At 41.3% G+C, this 16,969-nt stretch overlaps 1 protein-coding gene across 4 annotated transcripts in view; it reads right to left on the bottom strand.

Moving 5' to 3' along the window:
- The window catches only part of Ube2w (ubiquitin-conjugating enzyme E2W), a 57,488-nt gene that overhangs the window by 16,345 nt on the left and 24,174 nt on the right, over positions 1-16,969 (bottom strand). For all 4 annotated transcript variants that reach the window (XM_063287053.1, XM_063287052.1, NM_001401288.1 and 1 more), the window contains exons 2-3: positions 15,449-15,540; positions 11,358-11,460 (exon numbers count right to left, since the gene is read on the bottom strand). In XM_063287053.1, coding sequence (XP_063143123.1) covers positions 11,358-11,460; positions 15,449-15,540 — 195 coding nt within the window. The remainder of the gene's footprint in view (positions 1-11,357; positions 11,461-15,448; positions 15,541-16,969) is intronic.

Raw genomic sequence — 16,969 nt, 5'->3', positions numbered from 1 at the left:
TTAAAGTCTTGACATTATTACTAAGGATAGAGTTCAGGTAACTTTCATATATAAAATTCAAAAATTTCCCAACATCGAGTATTATAATGAAAGACCACACAGCACTTATTTACAAAGATACAACAGTGTTCCATGGGCAGCTTTAAAAAGAAAAATGTGGGGCTGGAGAGATGGCTCAGTGGTTAAGAGCACTGACTACTCTTCCAGAGGTCCTGAGTTCAATTCCCAGCAACCATCTGTAATGGGATCTGATGCCCTCTTCTGGTGTGTCTGAAGAGAGTGACAGTATACTCAAAATAAATAAATAAACTTAAAAAGAAAAGTGTTACCTACCAAACAGTATAAACACAATGGGCTGTCTACAGGCGGGAAGGGCAGCTAAGTGGTGGTTTACATGTAATGCATAAGCCCTATTATCAGTCAGTTTCGGGATTCAGGATGTAAGGGGGCAGCCAGAAAGTCAACCAAACGCTAAGGTGTACTTATAAAAACAAGTCTATCAGTCATCTAGATACCAAAGCTTCCTGTTAGGGACAACATGAGACAAGGTTTTCTCCTGTCTCATGTTTTACCTCCCAGGTGGAGGTAAAAACAGGAAGACCAGATGCTCCAGATCATCCTTAGATACACGGCAAGTTTAAGGCCAACCCAGAGGATACATGATGCCATATCTCAAGCAACCAAAATAAAAAAGTAATAAGATATAAAAGTATAATATCTGATACAGAAATGTTAGGATTAATAACTGACAAAGGTAGCTAGGGAGGTCATATACATAGAAGTAACACACAGGTATATTTGTTGTTTTTAGGAATGAGTATATATGTCTGTGACAAACAACCAAAAATAAATAAATAAAATTTAAAAATGTAACATATGATATAGCAAATTTAGGATTAATAATAACCTACAAAATAGCTAGGAAGATCATATACATACAGGTAAAATTACAGACGGATATGGCTGTACTTAGGAGTGTGTGTGTGTATATTCATTCTCGAACAAGAGTCAGACAGACAGACAGACAGACAGAGAAGACAGATATAGATAGATGACTGACAGACAAGAGACAGGCAGATAGGCAGGAGAAAAAGAGGCTTTTAGCTGGCCTTGGGATTAAAATCAGGTCCTCCTAGCTGTAGAGCAACTCTACTTTGGAAACCATCTTCCCAGCTTTTTGCTTTGCTTTTTTGAGACAGGATCTTGTTTTGTTCCCCAGGTTAGTCTAGAACTGTCTGCTCAAGGAATATTCAACATCCTGAGTACTGGTGCTAGGGTATACACCTCTCCATGGAAACTCTACAATCTGAGCCAAATAGATCTGACTCTGTGTTATACACTCAATCCTTAACAGATGACAGGTAAGCAAATATTGAGCTATCCAACAAGCAGATTAAAGTCCTTTAAAGGCAACCTACTGTCTTTTTAGTCTCTCCATACTCCTCCATTTCTTCATATAAAGACAAGTGTTTGGCACAGCATACACACTCTAGACACACTGAATTAATCAGCCATTTATGTATTACTTAGCATAAACCAATAAGGTCCAGTGTATTTCCTGTGTAGGAAGGATTTAGCATTAAGTACACAGTGGTGGAGAATGATGACAGCATGCTACCTCAACTCCACTCCTAACTAACTGAAAAACACCCAGTGTCATCTTCTTTAAGAACAAATGATTAAGCCAACATCATTACATAGGCAGGTAGCTTTTTCTCCCACAGCAAATGACATATAATGTGAGAAGCTATTCATGAATAAGGGGAAACCATAGAAACCTACACAGGTATGGAACAGCCTTTATGCTTTCAGATTCAATAGTGGGCATTTCACAATGAGACTGGTCTACTCCAGGGATACTCTTAAAATTCTGTTTTCCTAAGAAGTCATGTACTCACTATTGCTTATTCTGTAGGAAGATGAAGACTAGTATGTAACAACTGCCAATGTTTCTGTTTCCTCAAACTACCTTATAACTGGGGAACCGATCTCAAAACAATATTTCACATTCCTTTTACATGTACACAAATCTTATTTGATCCATTATATTTAAAGCCATATGGATGGTATGATTAATAAAATAATTTTAATAATTAAGAAACCCCTGCCCTTAGAGTAGTTTCACTTTTCTTAACCAATATAAATTGGTATATGTAATGTACAATGCATGAATGGATACATTAAAAATAAGCTGTTAGGATAAGGCCTCTGGGCTCCCGTGGGGGAGGGCCCAGGAGCGGCAGGACCCCGCCGGACCCTGAAGGAAACAGACCGGATAAACAGTTCTCTGCACCCAAATCCCGTGGGAGGGAGAGCTAAACCTTCAGAGAGGCGGACAAGCCTGGGAAACCAGAAGAGACTGCTCCCTGCACACACATCTCGGACGCCAGAGGAAAAAGCCAAAGACCATCTGGAACCCTGGTGCACTGAAGCTCCCGGAAGGGGCGGCACAGGTCTTCCTGGTTGCTGCCGCTGCAGAGAGCCCCTGGGCAGCACCCCACGAGCAAACCTGAGCTTCGGGACTACAGGTAAGACCAAATTTTCTGCTGCAAGAAAGCTGCCTGGTGAGCTTGGGACACACGGAAGCAGAATTTCTCTAGGACCGGGCACGTTCCGTGTTTACCGGAAGTCCCACACCCGCGGATCCCGGCCCGCAGCAGCTCTCTGCTCCCAGACCCGGTGAGAGAGAGACCCAACCGCCTGGTCAGGTGGGCACTCCTGAGGCTGCAGAGCGGAAGAGACCACCAACACTGCTCACCCCTGCCCACATCCCTGGCCCAAGAGGAAACTGTATAAGGCCTCTGGGCTCCTGTGGGGGAGCGGCAGGACCCCTGCCAGAGACACCGCTAGACCCTGAAGGAAACAGACCGGATAAACAGTTCTCTGCACCCAAATCCCGTGGGAGGGAGAGCTAAACCTTCAGAGAGGCAGACAAGCCTGGGAAACCAGAAGAGACTGCTCCCTGCACACACATCTCGGACGCCAGAGGAAAAAGCCAAAGACCATCTGGAACCCTGGTGAACTGAAGCTCCCGGAAGGGGTGGCACATATCTTCCTGGTTGCTGCCGCTGCAGAGAGCCCCTGGGAAGCACCCCACGAGCAAACCTGAGCCTCGGGACCACAGGTAAGACCAAATTTTCTGCTGCAAGAAAGCTGCCTGGTGAACTCAAGACACAGGCCCACAGGAACAGCTGAAGACCTGTAGAGAGGAAAAACTACACGCCCGAAAGCAGAACACTCTGTCCCCATAACTGACTGAAAGAGAGGAAAACAGGTCTACAGCACTCCTGACACACAGGCTTATAGGACAGTCTAGCCACTATCAGAAACAGCAGAACAAAGTAACACTAGAGATAATCTGATGGCGAGAGGCAAGCGCAGGAACCCAAGCAACAGAAACCAAGACTACATGCCATCATCGGAGCCCAATTCTCCCACCAAAACAAACATGGAATATCCAAACACACCAGAAAAGCAAGATCTAGTTTCAAAATCATATTTGATCATGATGCTGGAGGACTTCAAGAAAGACATGAACACACTTAGGGAAGCACAGGAAAACATTAATAAACAAGTAAAAGCCTACAGAGAGGAATCGCAAAAATCCCTGAAAGAATTCCAGGAAAACACAATCAAACAGTTGAAGGAATTAAAAATGGAAATAGAAGCAATCAAGAAAGAACACATGGAAACAACCCTGGATATAGAAAACCAAAAGAAGAGACAAGGAGCTGTAGATACAAGCTTCACCAACAGAATACAAGAGATGGAAGAGAGAATCTCAGGAGCAGAAGATTCCATAGAAATCATTGACTCAACTGTCAAAGATAATGTAAAGCGGAAAAAGCTACTGGTCCAAAACATACAGGAAATCCAGGACTCAATGAGAAGATCAAACCTAAGAATAATAGGTATAGAAGAGAGTGAAGACTCCCAGCTCAAAGGACCAGTAAATATCTTCAACAAAATCATAGAAGAAAACTTCCCTAACCTAAAAAAAGAGATACCCATAGACATACAAGAAGCCTACAGAACTCCAAATAGATTGGACCAGAAAAGAAACACCTCCCGTCACATAATTGTCAAAACACCAAACGCACAAAATAAAGAAAGAATATTAAAAGCAGTAAGGGAAAAAGGTCAAGTAACATATAAAGGGAGACCTATCAGAATCACACCAGACTTCTCGCCAGAAACTATGAAGGCCAGAAGATCCTGGACTGATGTCATACAGACCCTAAGAGAACACAAATGCCAGCCCAGGTTACTGTATCCAGCAAAACTCTCAATTAACATTGATGGAGAAACCAAGATATTCCATGACAAAACCAAATTTACACAATATCTTTCTACAAATCCAGCACTACAAAGGATAATAAATGGTAAAGCCCAACATAAGGAGGCAAGCTATACCCTAGAAGAAGCAAGAAACTAATCGTCTTGGCAACAAAACAAAGAGAATGAAAGCACACAAACATAACCTCACATCCAAATATGAATATAACGGGAAGCAATAATCACTATTCCTTAATATCTCTCAATATCAATGGCCTCAACTCCCCAATAAAAAGACATAGATTAACAAACTGGATACGCAACGAGGACCCTGCATTCTGCTGCCTACAGGAAACACACCTCAGAGACAAAGACAGACACTACCTCAGAGTGAAAGGCTGGAAAACAACTTTCCAAGCAAATGGTCAGAAGAAGCAAGCTGGAGTAGCCATTCTAATATCAAATAAAATCAATTTCCAACTAAAAGTCATCAAAAAAGATAAGGAAGGACACTTCATATTCATCAAAGGAAAAATCAACCAAGATGAATTCTCAATCCTAAATATCTATGCCCCAAATACAAGGGCACCTACATACATAAAAGAAACCTTACTAAAGCTCAAAACACACATTGCACCTCACACAATAATAGTGGGAGATTTCAACACCCCACTCTCATCAATGGACAGATCATGGAAACAGAAATTAAACAGTGATGTAGACAGACTAAGAGAAGTCATGAGCCAAATGGACTTAACAGATATTTATAGAACATTCTATCCTAAAGCAAAAGGATATACCTTCTTCTCAGCTCCTCATGGTACTTTCTCCAAAATTGACCATATAATTGGTCAAAAAACGGGCCTCAACAGGTACAGAAAGATAGAAATAATCCCATGCGTGCTATCGGACCACCACGGCCTAAAACTGGTCTTCAATAACAATAAGGGAAGAATGCCCACATATACGTGGAAATTGAACAATGCTCTACTCAATGATAACCTGGTCAAGGAAGAAATAAAGAAAGAAATTAAAAACTTTTTAGAATTTAATGAAAATGAAGATACAACATACTCAAACTTATGGGACACAATGAAAGCTGTGCTAAGAGGAAAACTCATAGCGCTGAGTGCCTGCAGAAAGAAACAGGAAAGAGCATATGTCAGCAGCTTGACAGCACACCTAAAAGCTCTAGAACAAAAAGAAGCAAATACACCCAGGAGGAGTAGAAGGCAGGAAATAATCAAACTCAGAGCTGAAATCAACCAAGTAGAAACAAAAAGGACCATAGAAAGAATCAACAGACCCAAAAGTTGGTTCTTTGAGAAAATCAACAAGATAGATAAACCCTTAACCAGACTAACGAGAGGACACAGAGAGTGTGTCCAAATTAACAAAATCAAAAATGAAAAGGGAGACATAACTACAGATTCGGAGGAAATTCAAAAAATCATCAGATCTTACTATAAAAACCTATATTCAACAAAATTTGAAAATCTTCAGGAAATGGACAATTTCCTAGACAGATACCAGGTATCGAAGTTAAATCAGGAACAGATAAACCAGTTAAACAACCCCATAACTCCTAAGGAAATAGAAGCAGTCATTAAAGGTCTCCCAACCAAAAAGAGCCCAGGTCCAGACGGGTTTAGTGCAGAATTCTATCAAACCTTCATAGAAGACCTCATGCCAATATTATCCAAACTATTCCACAAAATTGAAACAGATGGAGCCCTACCGAATTCCTTCTACGAAGCCACAATTACTCTTATACCTAAACCACACAAAGACACAACAAAGAAAGAGAACTTCAGACCAATTTCCCTTATGAATATCGACGCAAAAATACTCAATAAAATTCTGGCAAACCGAATTCAAGAGCACATCAAAACAATCATCCACCATGATCAAGTAGGCTTCATCCCAGGCATGCAGGGATGGTTTAATATACGGAAAACCATCAACGTGATCCATTATATAAACAAACTGAAAGAACAGAACCACATGATCATTTCATTAGATGCTGAGAAAGCATTTGACAAAATTCAACACCCCTTCATGATAAAAGTCCTGGAAAGAATAGGAATTCAAGGCCCATACCTAATCATAGTAAAAGCCATATACAGCAAACCAGTTGCTAACATTAAACTAAATGGAGAGAAACTTGAAGCAATCCCACTAAAATCAGGGACTAGACAAGGCTGCCCACTCTCTCCCTACTTATTCAATATAGTTCTTGAAGTTCTAGCCAGAGCAATCAGACAACAAAAGGAGATCAAAGGGATACAGATCGGAAAAGAAGAGGTCAAAATATCACTATTTGCAGATGACATGATAGTATATTTAAGTGATCCCAAAAGTTCCACCAGAGAACTACTAAAGCTGATAAACAACTTCAGCAAAGTGGCTGGGTATAAAATTAACTCAAATAAATCAGTTGCCTTCCTCTATACAAAAGAGAAACAAGCCGAGAAAGAAATTAGGGAAACGACACCCTTCATAATAGACCCAAATAATATAAAGTACCTCGGTGTGACTTTAACCAAGCAAGTAAAAGATCTGTACAATAAGAACTTCAAGACACTGAGGAAAGAAATTGAAGAAGACCTCAGAAGATGGAAAGATCTCCCATGCTCATGGATTGGCAGGATTAATATAGTAAAAATGGCCATTTTACCAAAAGCAATCTACAGATTCAATGCAATCCCCATCAAAATACCAATCCAATTCTTCAAAGAGTTAGACAGAACAATTTGCAAATTCATCTGGAATAACAAAAAACCCAGGATAGCTAAAGCTATCCTCAACAATAAAAGGACTTCAGGGGGAATCACTATCCCTGAACTCAAGCAGTATTACAGAGCAATAGTGATAAAAACTGCATGGTATTGGTACAGAGACAGACAGATAGACCAATGGAATAGAATTGAAGACCCAGAAATGAACCCACACACCTATGGTCACTTGATTTTTGACAAAGGAGCCAAAACCATCAAATGGAAAAAAGATAGCATTTTCAGCAAATGGTGCTGGTTCAACTGGAGGGCAACATGTAGAAGAATGCAGATTGATCCATGCTTATCACCCTGTACAAAGCTTAAGTCCAAGTGGATCAAGGACCTCCACATCAAACCTGACACACTCAAACTAATAGAAGAAAAACTAGGGAAGCATCTGGAACACATGGGCACTGGAAAAAATTTCCTGAACAAAACACCAATGGCTTATGCTCTAAGATCAAGAATCGACAAATGGGATCTCATAAAACTGCAAAGCTTCTGTAAGGCAAAGGACACTGTGGTTAGGACAAAACGGCAACCAACAGATTGGGAAAAGATCTTTACCAATCCTACAACAGATAGAGGCCTTATATCCAAAATATACAAAGAACTCAAGAAGTTAGACCGCAGGGAAACAAATAACCCTATTAAAAAATGGGGTTCAGAGCTAAACAAAGAATTCACAGCTGAGGAATGCCGAATGGCTGAGAAACACCTAAAGAAATGTTCAACATCTTTAGTCATAAGGGAAATGCAAATCAAAACAACCCTGAGATTTCACCTCACACCAGTGCAATTGGCTAAGATCAAAAACTCAGGTGACAGCAGATGCTGGCGAGGATGTGGAGAAAGAGGAACACTCCTCCATTGTTGGTGGGATTGCAGACTGGTAAAACCATTCTGGAAATCAGTCTGGAGGTTCCTCAGAAAATTGGACATTGAACTGCCTGAGGATCCAGCCATACCTCTCTTGGGCATATACCCAAAAGATGCCTCAACATATAAAAGAGACACGTGCTCCACTATGTTCATCGCAGCCTTATTTATAATAGCCAGAAAATGGAAAGAACCCAGATGCCCTTCAACAGAGGAATGGATACAGAAAATGTGGTACATCTACACAATGGAATATTACTCAGCTATCAAAAACAACGAGTTTATGAAATTCGTAGGCAAATGGTTGGAACTGGAAAATATCATCCTGAGTGAGCTAACCCAATCACAGAAAGACATACATGGTATGCACTCATTGATAAGTGGCTATTAGCCCAAATGCTTGAATGACCCTAGATCCCTAGAACAAACGAAACTCAAGACGGATGATCAAAATGTGAATGCTTCACTCCTTCTTTAAATGAGGAAAAAGAATACCCTTGGCAGGGAAGGGAGAGGCAAAGATTAAAACAGAGACTGAAGGAACACCCATTCAGAGCCTGCCCCACATGTGGCCCATACATATACAGCCACCCAATTAGACAAGATGGATGAAGCAAAGAAGTGCAGACCGACAGGAGCCGGATGTAGATCTCTCCTGAGAGACACAGCCAGAATACAGCAAATACAGAGGCGAATGCCAGCAGCAAACCACTGAACTGAGAATAGGACCCCCGTTGAAGGAATCAGAGAAAGAACTGGAAGAGCTTGAAGGGGCTCGAGACCCCATATGTACAACAATGCCAAGCAACCAGAGCTTCCAGGGACTAAGCCACTACCTAAAGACTATACATGGACTGACCCTGGACTCTGACCCCATAGGTAGCAATGACTATCCTAGTAAGAGCACCAGTGGAAGGGGAAGCCCTGGGTCCTGCTAAGACTGAACCCCCAGTGAACTAGTCTATGGGGGGAGGGTGGCAATGGGGGGAGGGTTGGGAGGGGAACACCCATAAGGAAGGGGAGGGGGGAGGGGGATGTTTGCCCGGAAACCGGGAAAGGGAACAACACTCGAAATGTATATAAGAAATACTCAAGTTAATAAAAAAAAAAAAAAAAAAAAAAAAAAAAAAAGCTGTTAGAAAGGAATGCTAGCATTCCTGAAAGAACCCAGATGCCCTTCAAAAGAGTAATGGATACAAAAAATGTGGTACATTTATACATTAAAAACAATGATTTCATGAAATTATTAGGAAAAATGGATGGAACTAGAAAATATCCTGAGTGAGGTAACCCATTCACAAAAGAACACACATGGTATGCACGCACTGATAAGTGGGTACTAAACTAGGAAAAAACCTCACACACTCACAGTACAACTCACAGACCACATGAAGCTCAAGCAGAAGTAAAACCAAAGTGTGGATGCTTCAGTCCTTCTTAGAAAGGGGAACAAAATACTCACTGGAGGTAGAGGGTGGGAGGGACTTGGGAGGAAGAAAGGAGGGGGAGGAGGAAAAGGGGGGGGGCAGGATCAGGTATGGGAGAGACTGGGATGATATATAGAGGGTCAGGAAACTGAACAAAGGTGTGTAGCAATGGGGGATGGGGAATGGGGTAGCCACCAGAAAGTCCCAGATGCCAGGAAAACAAGAGGCTCCCAGAACCCAACAGGCATGAGATTACCTGAAATGCCCAACAAAGGGGAGGGAGAACTTATAGAGACCATATCCAGAGGTTAGGGTGGGGCCACCCACTCATCTCCAAGTTTTTAACCCAGAATGGCTCCTGTCTAAAGGAAATACAGGGACAAAGAGTGAAGCAGAAACTGAAGGAAAGGCCATCTGAAGGAGTCTGCTCCACCTGGGGATCCAGCCCAAATACTGACACCAAACCCAGACACTATTGCTGATGCCAAGAAGTGCTTGCTGACAGGAGTCTGGTATAGCTGTCTCCTGAGAGGCTCTACCAGAGCCTGACAAATCACAGTCAACCATTGGGCTGAGCACAGAGACCACAATGGAGGAGTTAAAGAAAGAACTGAAGGAGCTGAAGGAGTTTGCAACCCCTTAAGAACAACAATATCAACCAACCAGACCCCCCAGAGCTCCCAGAGACTTAACCACCAACCAAAGAGTACACATGGAGTGACCCATGGCTCCTGCATATGTAGCAGAGGATGGCCTTGTCAGGCATCAATAGGAGGAGAGGCCCTTGGTCCTGTGAAAGCTCGTTTCCCCAGTGAAGGGGAATGCCAGGGTGGTGAGATGGGTGGGTGTGTGGGAGGGGAGGGGAGCACTGTCATAGAAGCAGGGGGTGGGGGAATAGGGTAGGGGTATTCCAGAAGGGAAACTGGGAAAAGGGATAACATTTGAAATGTAAATACATAAAATATCCAATTAAAAAAAAGAATATTATGTTGAAGGTGACAATGAAATGTGACTTTGCTGGAAATCGCACATTAATAATCATATACCAAGTTGAACTGTAGGCACTGGGTTTATTTTCCAGAACACTTCATTACTTAGCAGCAACACAGAGGGTTTGCAGGGTTCCATTAACAGCATATCTCACAAACTTCAAGGTTAAAATGTGAAATAGGTTCTTACACTTTTGAGAAGAATAAAGAATTCTAGTAACTCACTGTCTTCAAGTCAGGAACCTGGAAATCATCCCAGAATCTCCCCACTCTATCTTCCAATTAATTATTTACTCTTAATACCTCTTAAGAACATTCCCTGGGGCTGGAGAGAGCCCAGCTGCTAGCAATGCTTGTTCCTCCACCAGAGAACCCAGGTTCAATCCAGCACCCACATGGATACTCCGATCCACCACCATCTTCTGACCTCCCAGGACATCAGGCATACTTGTGAAGCACAGACATACATCTAGGCAAAAAATAATACACACAAGCCCTCCCCAAGAAAAGTTCATTCTTTTTGTTTTTTTTAATTCCACTACCCACTTTTTCCTTGTCTAAGTGTTAAACTAGTAACTACACTATGTTTGCTTCAAACCATAATGATCAGATTTCAGTGGACTTCATGTATTTGACATCTGTAAACAAAGCTTGTTTTTAAAGGCTGCAAAGAACACATGAGCGGAAAACCAAAGACAATCGCAGAGACCTCTACCAGCGCACTCAGAGCCCTGCAGTTATTAAACACTGCCTCTCAATCCACAGAGACCTCTACCAGCGCACTCAGCCCTGCAGTTATTAAACACTGCCTCTCAATCCGCAGAGACCTCTACCAGTGCACTCAGAGCCCTGCAGTTATTAAAACACTGCCCTCTCCTGGTTGCTCATGAAACCCACAGATGGCAAACCACCTGAAGCTCCCGGGAGCATGACAACAAGCAAAGCCTCTCTCCCAATAAAATTCATAAAATCGTGACTTATAAATACAATGTTACATGCAAGGAGATTACCTGAGGAGAGTCAAAAGGGTATCGACTACTAAATTTAAACAGAAGTTGAAATTTTTCCCCTTCATATAAGGTTCCTGGTGCACCTTCCATGTCTACGATCCACCTAGGACAGGAAAAAGAAAAACAAAAGGAAGCAGATTTAAAACTCAGTTGAAGTGCAGGGAAAAGTGGTCACTGGCCTGCCGGGCACTGGGTGGAGTAACCAGACGGTGGTGCTCTACTTCACCCAGCAACTCTCACACTGTGTTTTTTCTCTTTGTAGAGAACTTTTAAAATGTATTATTATTGTGTATATTACACATGTTTGGGTACATTTATTATTGTTGTATAGGGTGGGGCATTCACAACCACAGCACACAATACACAGCTTTGTGACCCTTTCTTTCCACCTCTATGTGGGTTAAAAGGTTGAACACCGGTCACCACTACCTTGCGTTTTAATCTTTCTGGCCCCCAGAGCAGGGTTGTTTGTCTGTTTGACGTGTGTGTGTGTGTGTGTGTATGTGTGTGTGGTGTGTGTGTGGTGTGTGCGTGTATGTACGTATATATGCACACTTCATGTGTGCTGGTGCCCACAGAGGCCAGAAGAGGGCTTCAGATCTCCTTGGGCTGGAGTCTCAGCCTGTTCTGAGCTACCAGCGACACACACTAGGGGGTACCCTGGAATAGGAACACACTCTCTTACAACCCACAGTAATACTCTCTTCCCTATCCTTCTGTGACACTTTAAAGAAATTAGGCCAAGGTCAAAGCCAGGCTTGTAAGCCAGACCTGAAACAAACTACAAACAACGAACAAGTAAAAACTCGAACATATGCTAATATCAGGGTCTATACTGGGCTCTTCCTTTCAGATCACACAATCTTATTTTCTTTTAAAAGACAACTTTCTGTAGTAATGAAAAACTTTAGACAGTTCCAAATTCATTAGCCATTTTCCTATTAGAAGCAATGGGAAAAAAATGCTATTAACACATTCTAGAAGCCTGCAGCTAACAAACGTATCTTCCTAATCAGCATTCTAAGAAAGACCAAATGGATCCTCCTCCACAATCTCTGGAGGTTTCCAGCAAGAGTCTCTCCTGCCTTTCCTTGCTAGCTTACTTTCAGCACTTTAATTAAGCACACACAGATTCCTATGGCATTTAAGAGAGCTTGTTTTGTAACAGGAATTTATATGTTTTTATTGTTATTCTGTAGCCATCTCTAGTCATTAGAAAAAGGGATAGAAGATAGAAACAGCAAAGATGACAGGACAGACACCATTTAGACTTGAATGGAAGTCATTAGGAATGAGTCTCTAAATACAGCTGCACATATAATTACTGTAGATGGCCAAATCCTTTAACCTCACAGTTCTCTGGTATAAAAATGTGCTTATTTTAAACACAGGATAACTGGGGTTGAGGATATATATCTCAGCAGTAGAGCACTCATCAAGGCCCTGGGTTTGATGCCCAATACTGCCAGCCAATATCACCCACTCAATTCTCTGTCCAGGAAAATCAGAGGGGGACAGAGAATACTGGGATACGGTTCTACTCATGTCTCGTGTGGTATAGCACTAGAAATGTAAAATGGTAACATGGGCTGAACTGTGAAAGAAATCAACTGAAGTACAAAAACCCTTAAAAACATAACAATTCACTTTCAGAATGTATGCTGAGTACCTCACATGTAAGAAGGATACTGTTGGGAGAGGGAAATGATACTACAAATATACAAAAAAAGAAAACCTCATGTATTTCTGTCACCATAGCTGTACATAGTAAATTAAATACAGCACAAAGCTGTCTAGAAAGCAAGAACACTGTGGGGCGTACAGGTCAGTGGTCAAGTCCTCTCATGTCATGCTAAAGAGGCCTGGGTTCAATACACAGCTCTGTGCATGTGCTCATGCACACACACTCTTCTTATTTAAAAACAAACAAGCAAAAACAAACAAACAAACAAACAAACAAAAAACAAAACAAGGGCCTGGAGAGATGGCTCAGTGGATGAGAGTACTGGCTGTTCTTCCAGAGGACCCAGGCTCAATTCCCAACACCCACATGGTAGCTCCCAACTATCTAACTCCAGTTCCAGAGGAGCCAGCATCCTTACACAGACATACATGCCGGGAAAACACCAATGCACATAAAACAAAAATAAAATATTTAGGACAAAAACTAAGTCTCTCTCAGCTTCAAAATTCATCTCTCCATTGGCTCACATCTACTACTCAGAGAGCTAATCCAGGGAAACAGGATCTCCTGATGCTCCTTCATTTCTGAATGTGTCAAGTTTTAGGACTGAAACACAATCAATCCACTAGTGACATACAAAGCAGAGTTTAAATAACAGCAGAGCAAGCATCATTAATTATGTAATATTTGCATGAAATAGGTCAAAGACATGGCTTCTAATACTATGTGCAATAAATTTTTAATCTTTGCTAATTAAAAAAGTAATACATGCTTATAGAATTTTAAAAAGATAGAAAATATAAATGCTCAGGAATAGTAACTGTTACACTTCTTGGGATGTGATTTATTCTTATCATTTTGCAGTTTACTACATCACTGGTGACAATACAGTACTTTTATTATATGCACACTTAAATTTCACAATTTTCTATCCTTACTAATAACTGGTGTGCATGTGTACCGTGTGTGAGTATAGGTATATATGCCATGGTGAGGAATGATGGTCAGGGGACAGCTTTATGAAGCCGTTTCTCACCTTCTACCTTTCCATGGGTTCTGAAGAATAAACTCAGATCACCAGGCCTGTGCGGCAAACACCCTTAGCAGCTGGCTAAGTCTCTTGCCAGTCCCAGTCCCACAGACTGACAATCACAAGTGTGTGCCTCAGACTAAGGATGCCGTGGCAAGGAAGCACACCTTTCTCCAATGAGTCTCAAGTCTCGAGTCGTTAGAAGAGTAACTGTTACTCCTTCTTATAAAGAAATGGTTTGATTTGGCATTCTTTTCACACACCTTCACTTCTAATAAAGGAATAGCTATGTACTCTATTCCAGAGAAGAGGAGAGCTGTGTTTATGGACTAAGACAAGCAGCACACAAATGTTGTCTGCCCTTGGGGCAAGGCTTATTCTTTAGGTTTCACCAAGTTTCCCAGAGTAGGCATGGGCTTTCCGGCTCGTCCTCCTATGTCAACCTCCTGGGCAGTGAGGACTATGGAATGGACCACTGCACCCAGCCAGCAAGGCCTGTCTTCAGAATTCTCAAAGGCAATTGTGAGTTACAAAGTTTCCACTTTACAAACTGACTACAGACTATAAAGTTACGGCATTTCACTGTCATCCGTCTATACTGTAGACACAGTGTTAACCTTTCAACACCCTTTCAACTAGAGGCTTAAGGGAAAAAAAGTACAATCTGTGCTGGTTAACTGTCTGATTGTGCTAGGAACCTCTCTTTGTTCTTCAGTACAGCATGGATGTTTGACTTACTGTGTTTAAGGATGGGATTCATAGTGCTGCAGTCTGAATGTAGAGCAGATGCTCAGGACCTAAGTAAGAGCCAGGTGTGGTGGCACATACCTCCCTGTAATACCAGCATTCTAGAGACTAAGGCTAGCCCAGAGTCAACAAATATAAATACATACATATATAAATAATGAGGGGTTGGGGATTTAGCTCAGTGGTAGAGCGCTTGCCTAGCAATTGCAAGGCCCTGAGTTCAGTCCCCAGCTCCGAAAAAAAGAAAAAAGAAAAAAAAATAATGAGGAACATGAAAAGCACACAAAGATTGTTTCAGAATAAAAGGAAACTTTACAAATTATATGCCAATGAGTCTACAGTAAGGTTAAAAAAAGAATATGCAATATATGGAATAAGATCTTTTTACTCTATTAATGTGTAACAGAATGCAAGGAAATACGAAGACAGCTCTGTTTCAATGGATGAGTACATGCTTGTACAACACAAGAAGACCTTTAAGAGTCAAATACTCGGAGTTGGGAATTTAGCTCAGTGGTAGAGCGCTTGCCTAGCAAGCACAAGGCTCTGGGTTCAGTCCCCAGCTCCGAAAAAAAGAAAAAGAAAAAAAAAAAAAAGAAGAAGAAGAAAAAAAAAGAGTCAAATACTCACTGGGTGATTGAATTCTGAACGCTCTTTTCATTTAAAGTCATTCCAGGAGGTGGGTCATTCTGCAAAGCCAACAGTTCTTTTTGTAGTCGTTTCTAGAAAATATCAATAATAATTTACACTCTTTAATATTTTTCCTTTATACAGTCTAAAATAGGAGATTAAATTTCTTTTCAATGCTTCAACCTCTTTCTTACAAGCCCCTCAAAACTCTACAGAATATTTGTGCCTAATCTTTAAACTACTGTCCTACAGTTCACAAGCAGTGAATCAGTGTTCCAATCCAGTTCCAAAGGACAGTGAGGTATGGACTTTCTTCACAGCGACTTTACTGAGGGCACAGGGCTTCAGCGTGGGTTAGAGATAAGCTGTTCACCAGTCTTCCCTGCTTTCAAATAACTACTATAGTAGTCTGTAACCATGGAAACAGATACGCTTTCCAGGGAAATTATGAGAGTAACCCATTCCACAACAGTTTCCTGAAAAGCAATTTAAATTCAACTCAGCCTAATTCTGTACTTATGTTTTAAATAGGATTATTTGAACATGATTCACTCTGGCTATTTTCACGAACATTTTTCACAATATATTAGAATAAAGTTGTTGGATTTTCTTCCCCATAGTGACTTTCTCACTGGCTTTATGTTCTGCGCGTTTTACTTGCACAGCTTCCAGTGCTGGCCTCTTCCCCTAGTTACCACAAGCAGACACTTCTTTCCCATGTACAAACGTAGCAGAGCCAGGAGTGTGACCCTGTGCTTAGAGTACTTGGCTGGCATGCACAAGGTTCTATACTTAATCCTCAACACTACAAAACCACGACCACATCATTGAAATTGTATGCAAGGTGATAAAGATCCTTTAAAATCACAGTATCTTACTTGAACTCTCTGGATCTCTGGAGACCAGCAAGTGTTCTGAAACTACTGGCTCACCTCTTCAGCCCAACATTACTTATTTTGTTTATTTAAATGTATGTGTGGGTGCACTATGTGATAGTCAGAGGACACTTGAGAGAGTTATTCCTCCTTCCACCATGTGAGGTCTTGGGGACTGAATGCAAGTTGTCAAAGCTTGGTGACCAAGCACCTTTACTCACTGAGCCGTCTGTCTTTTGAATTACTAATTGTTTTATTTTGCACTTATTGTTTTAGGTGTATGAATTTCTACCTACATATATATATATATACATATATGCATACCACATCATCATACATATCCAGTGCCCTTGAATGTCAGAAAGGGGATCCAAAACCCTGGAAACTTTAGTTAGAGATGGCTGTGAGCTACCATGTGGGTGCTAAGAACCGGATCATATCCTCTGTAAGAGCAACAATATCCTTAACTGCTGAATCATCTCTCCAGTCCCCAACAGTTAATTCTTGGAGTAAAATGAACAAACATAAATATTTATTTATTACTCAAATGGGTCATCTGGTTAAAAAAATGGTCTCTCAGGCTAGTGTAGTAAGATATTTCATTCCAGAACTCAGGAACCTGAGGTAGAGTTACCAATGTGCAGTC

This window comes from Rattus norvegicus, chromosome 5 (assembly GCF_036323735.1).
Source record: "Rattus norvegicus strain BN/NHsdMcwi chromosome 5, GRCr8, whole genome shotgun sequence".
Classification (NCBI taxonomy): Eukaryota; Metazoa; Chordata; class Mammalia; order Rodentia; family Muridae; genus Rattus; species Rattus norvegicus.
Note: the sequence above shows the minus strand (reverse complement) of the source record. Positions and strands in the feature narration are given on the sequence as shown.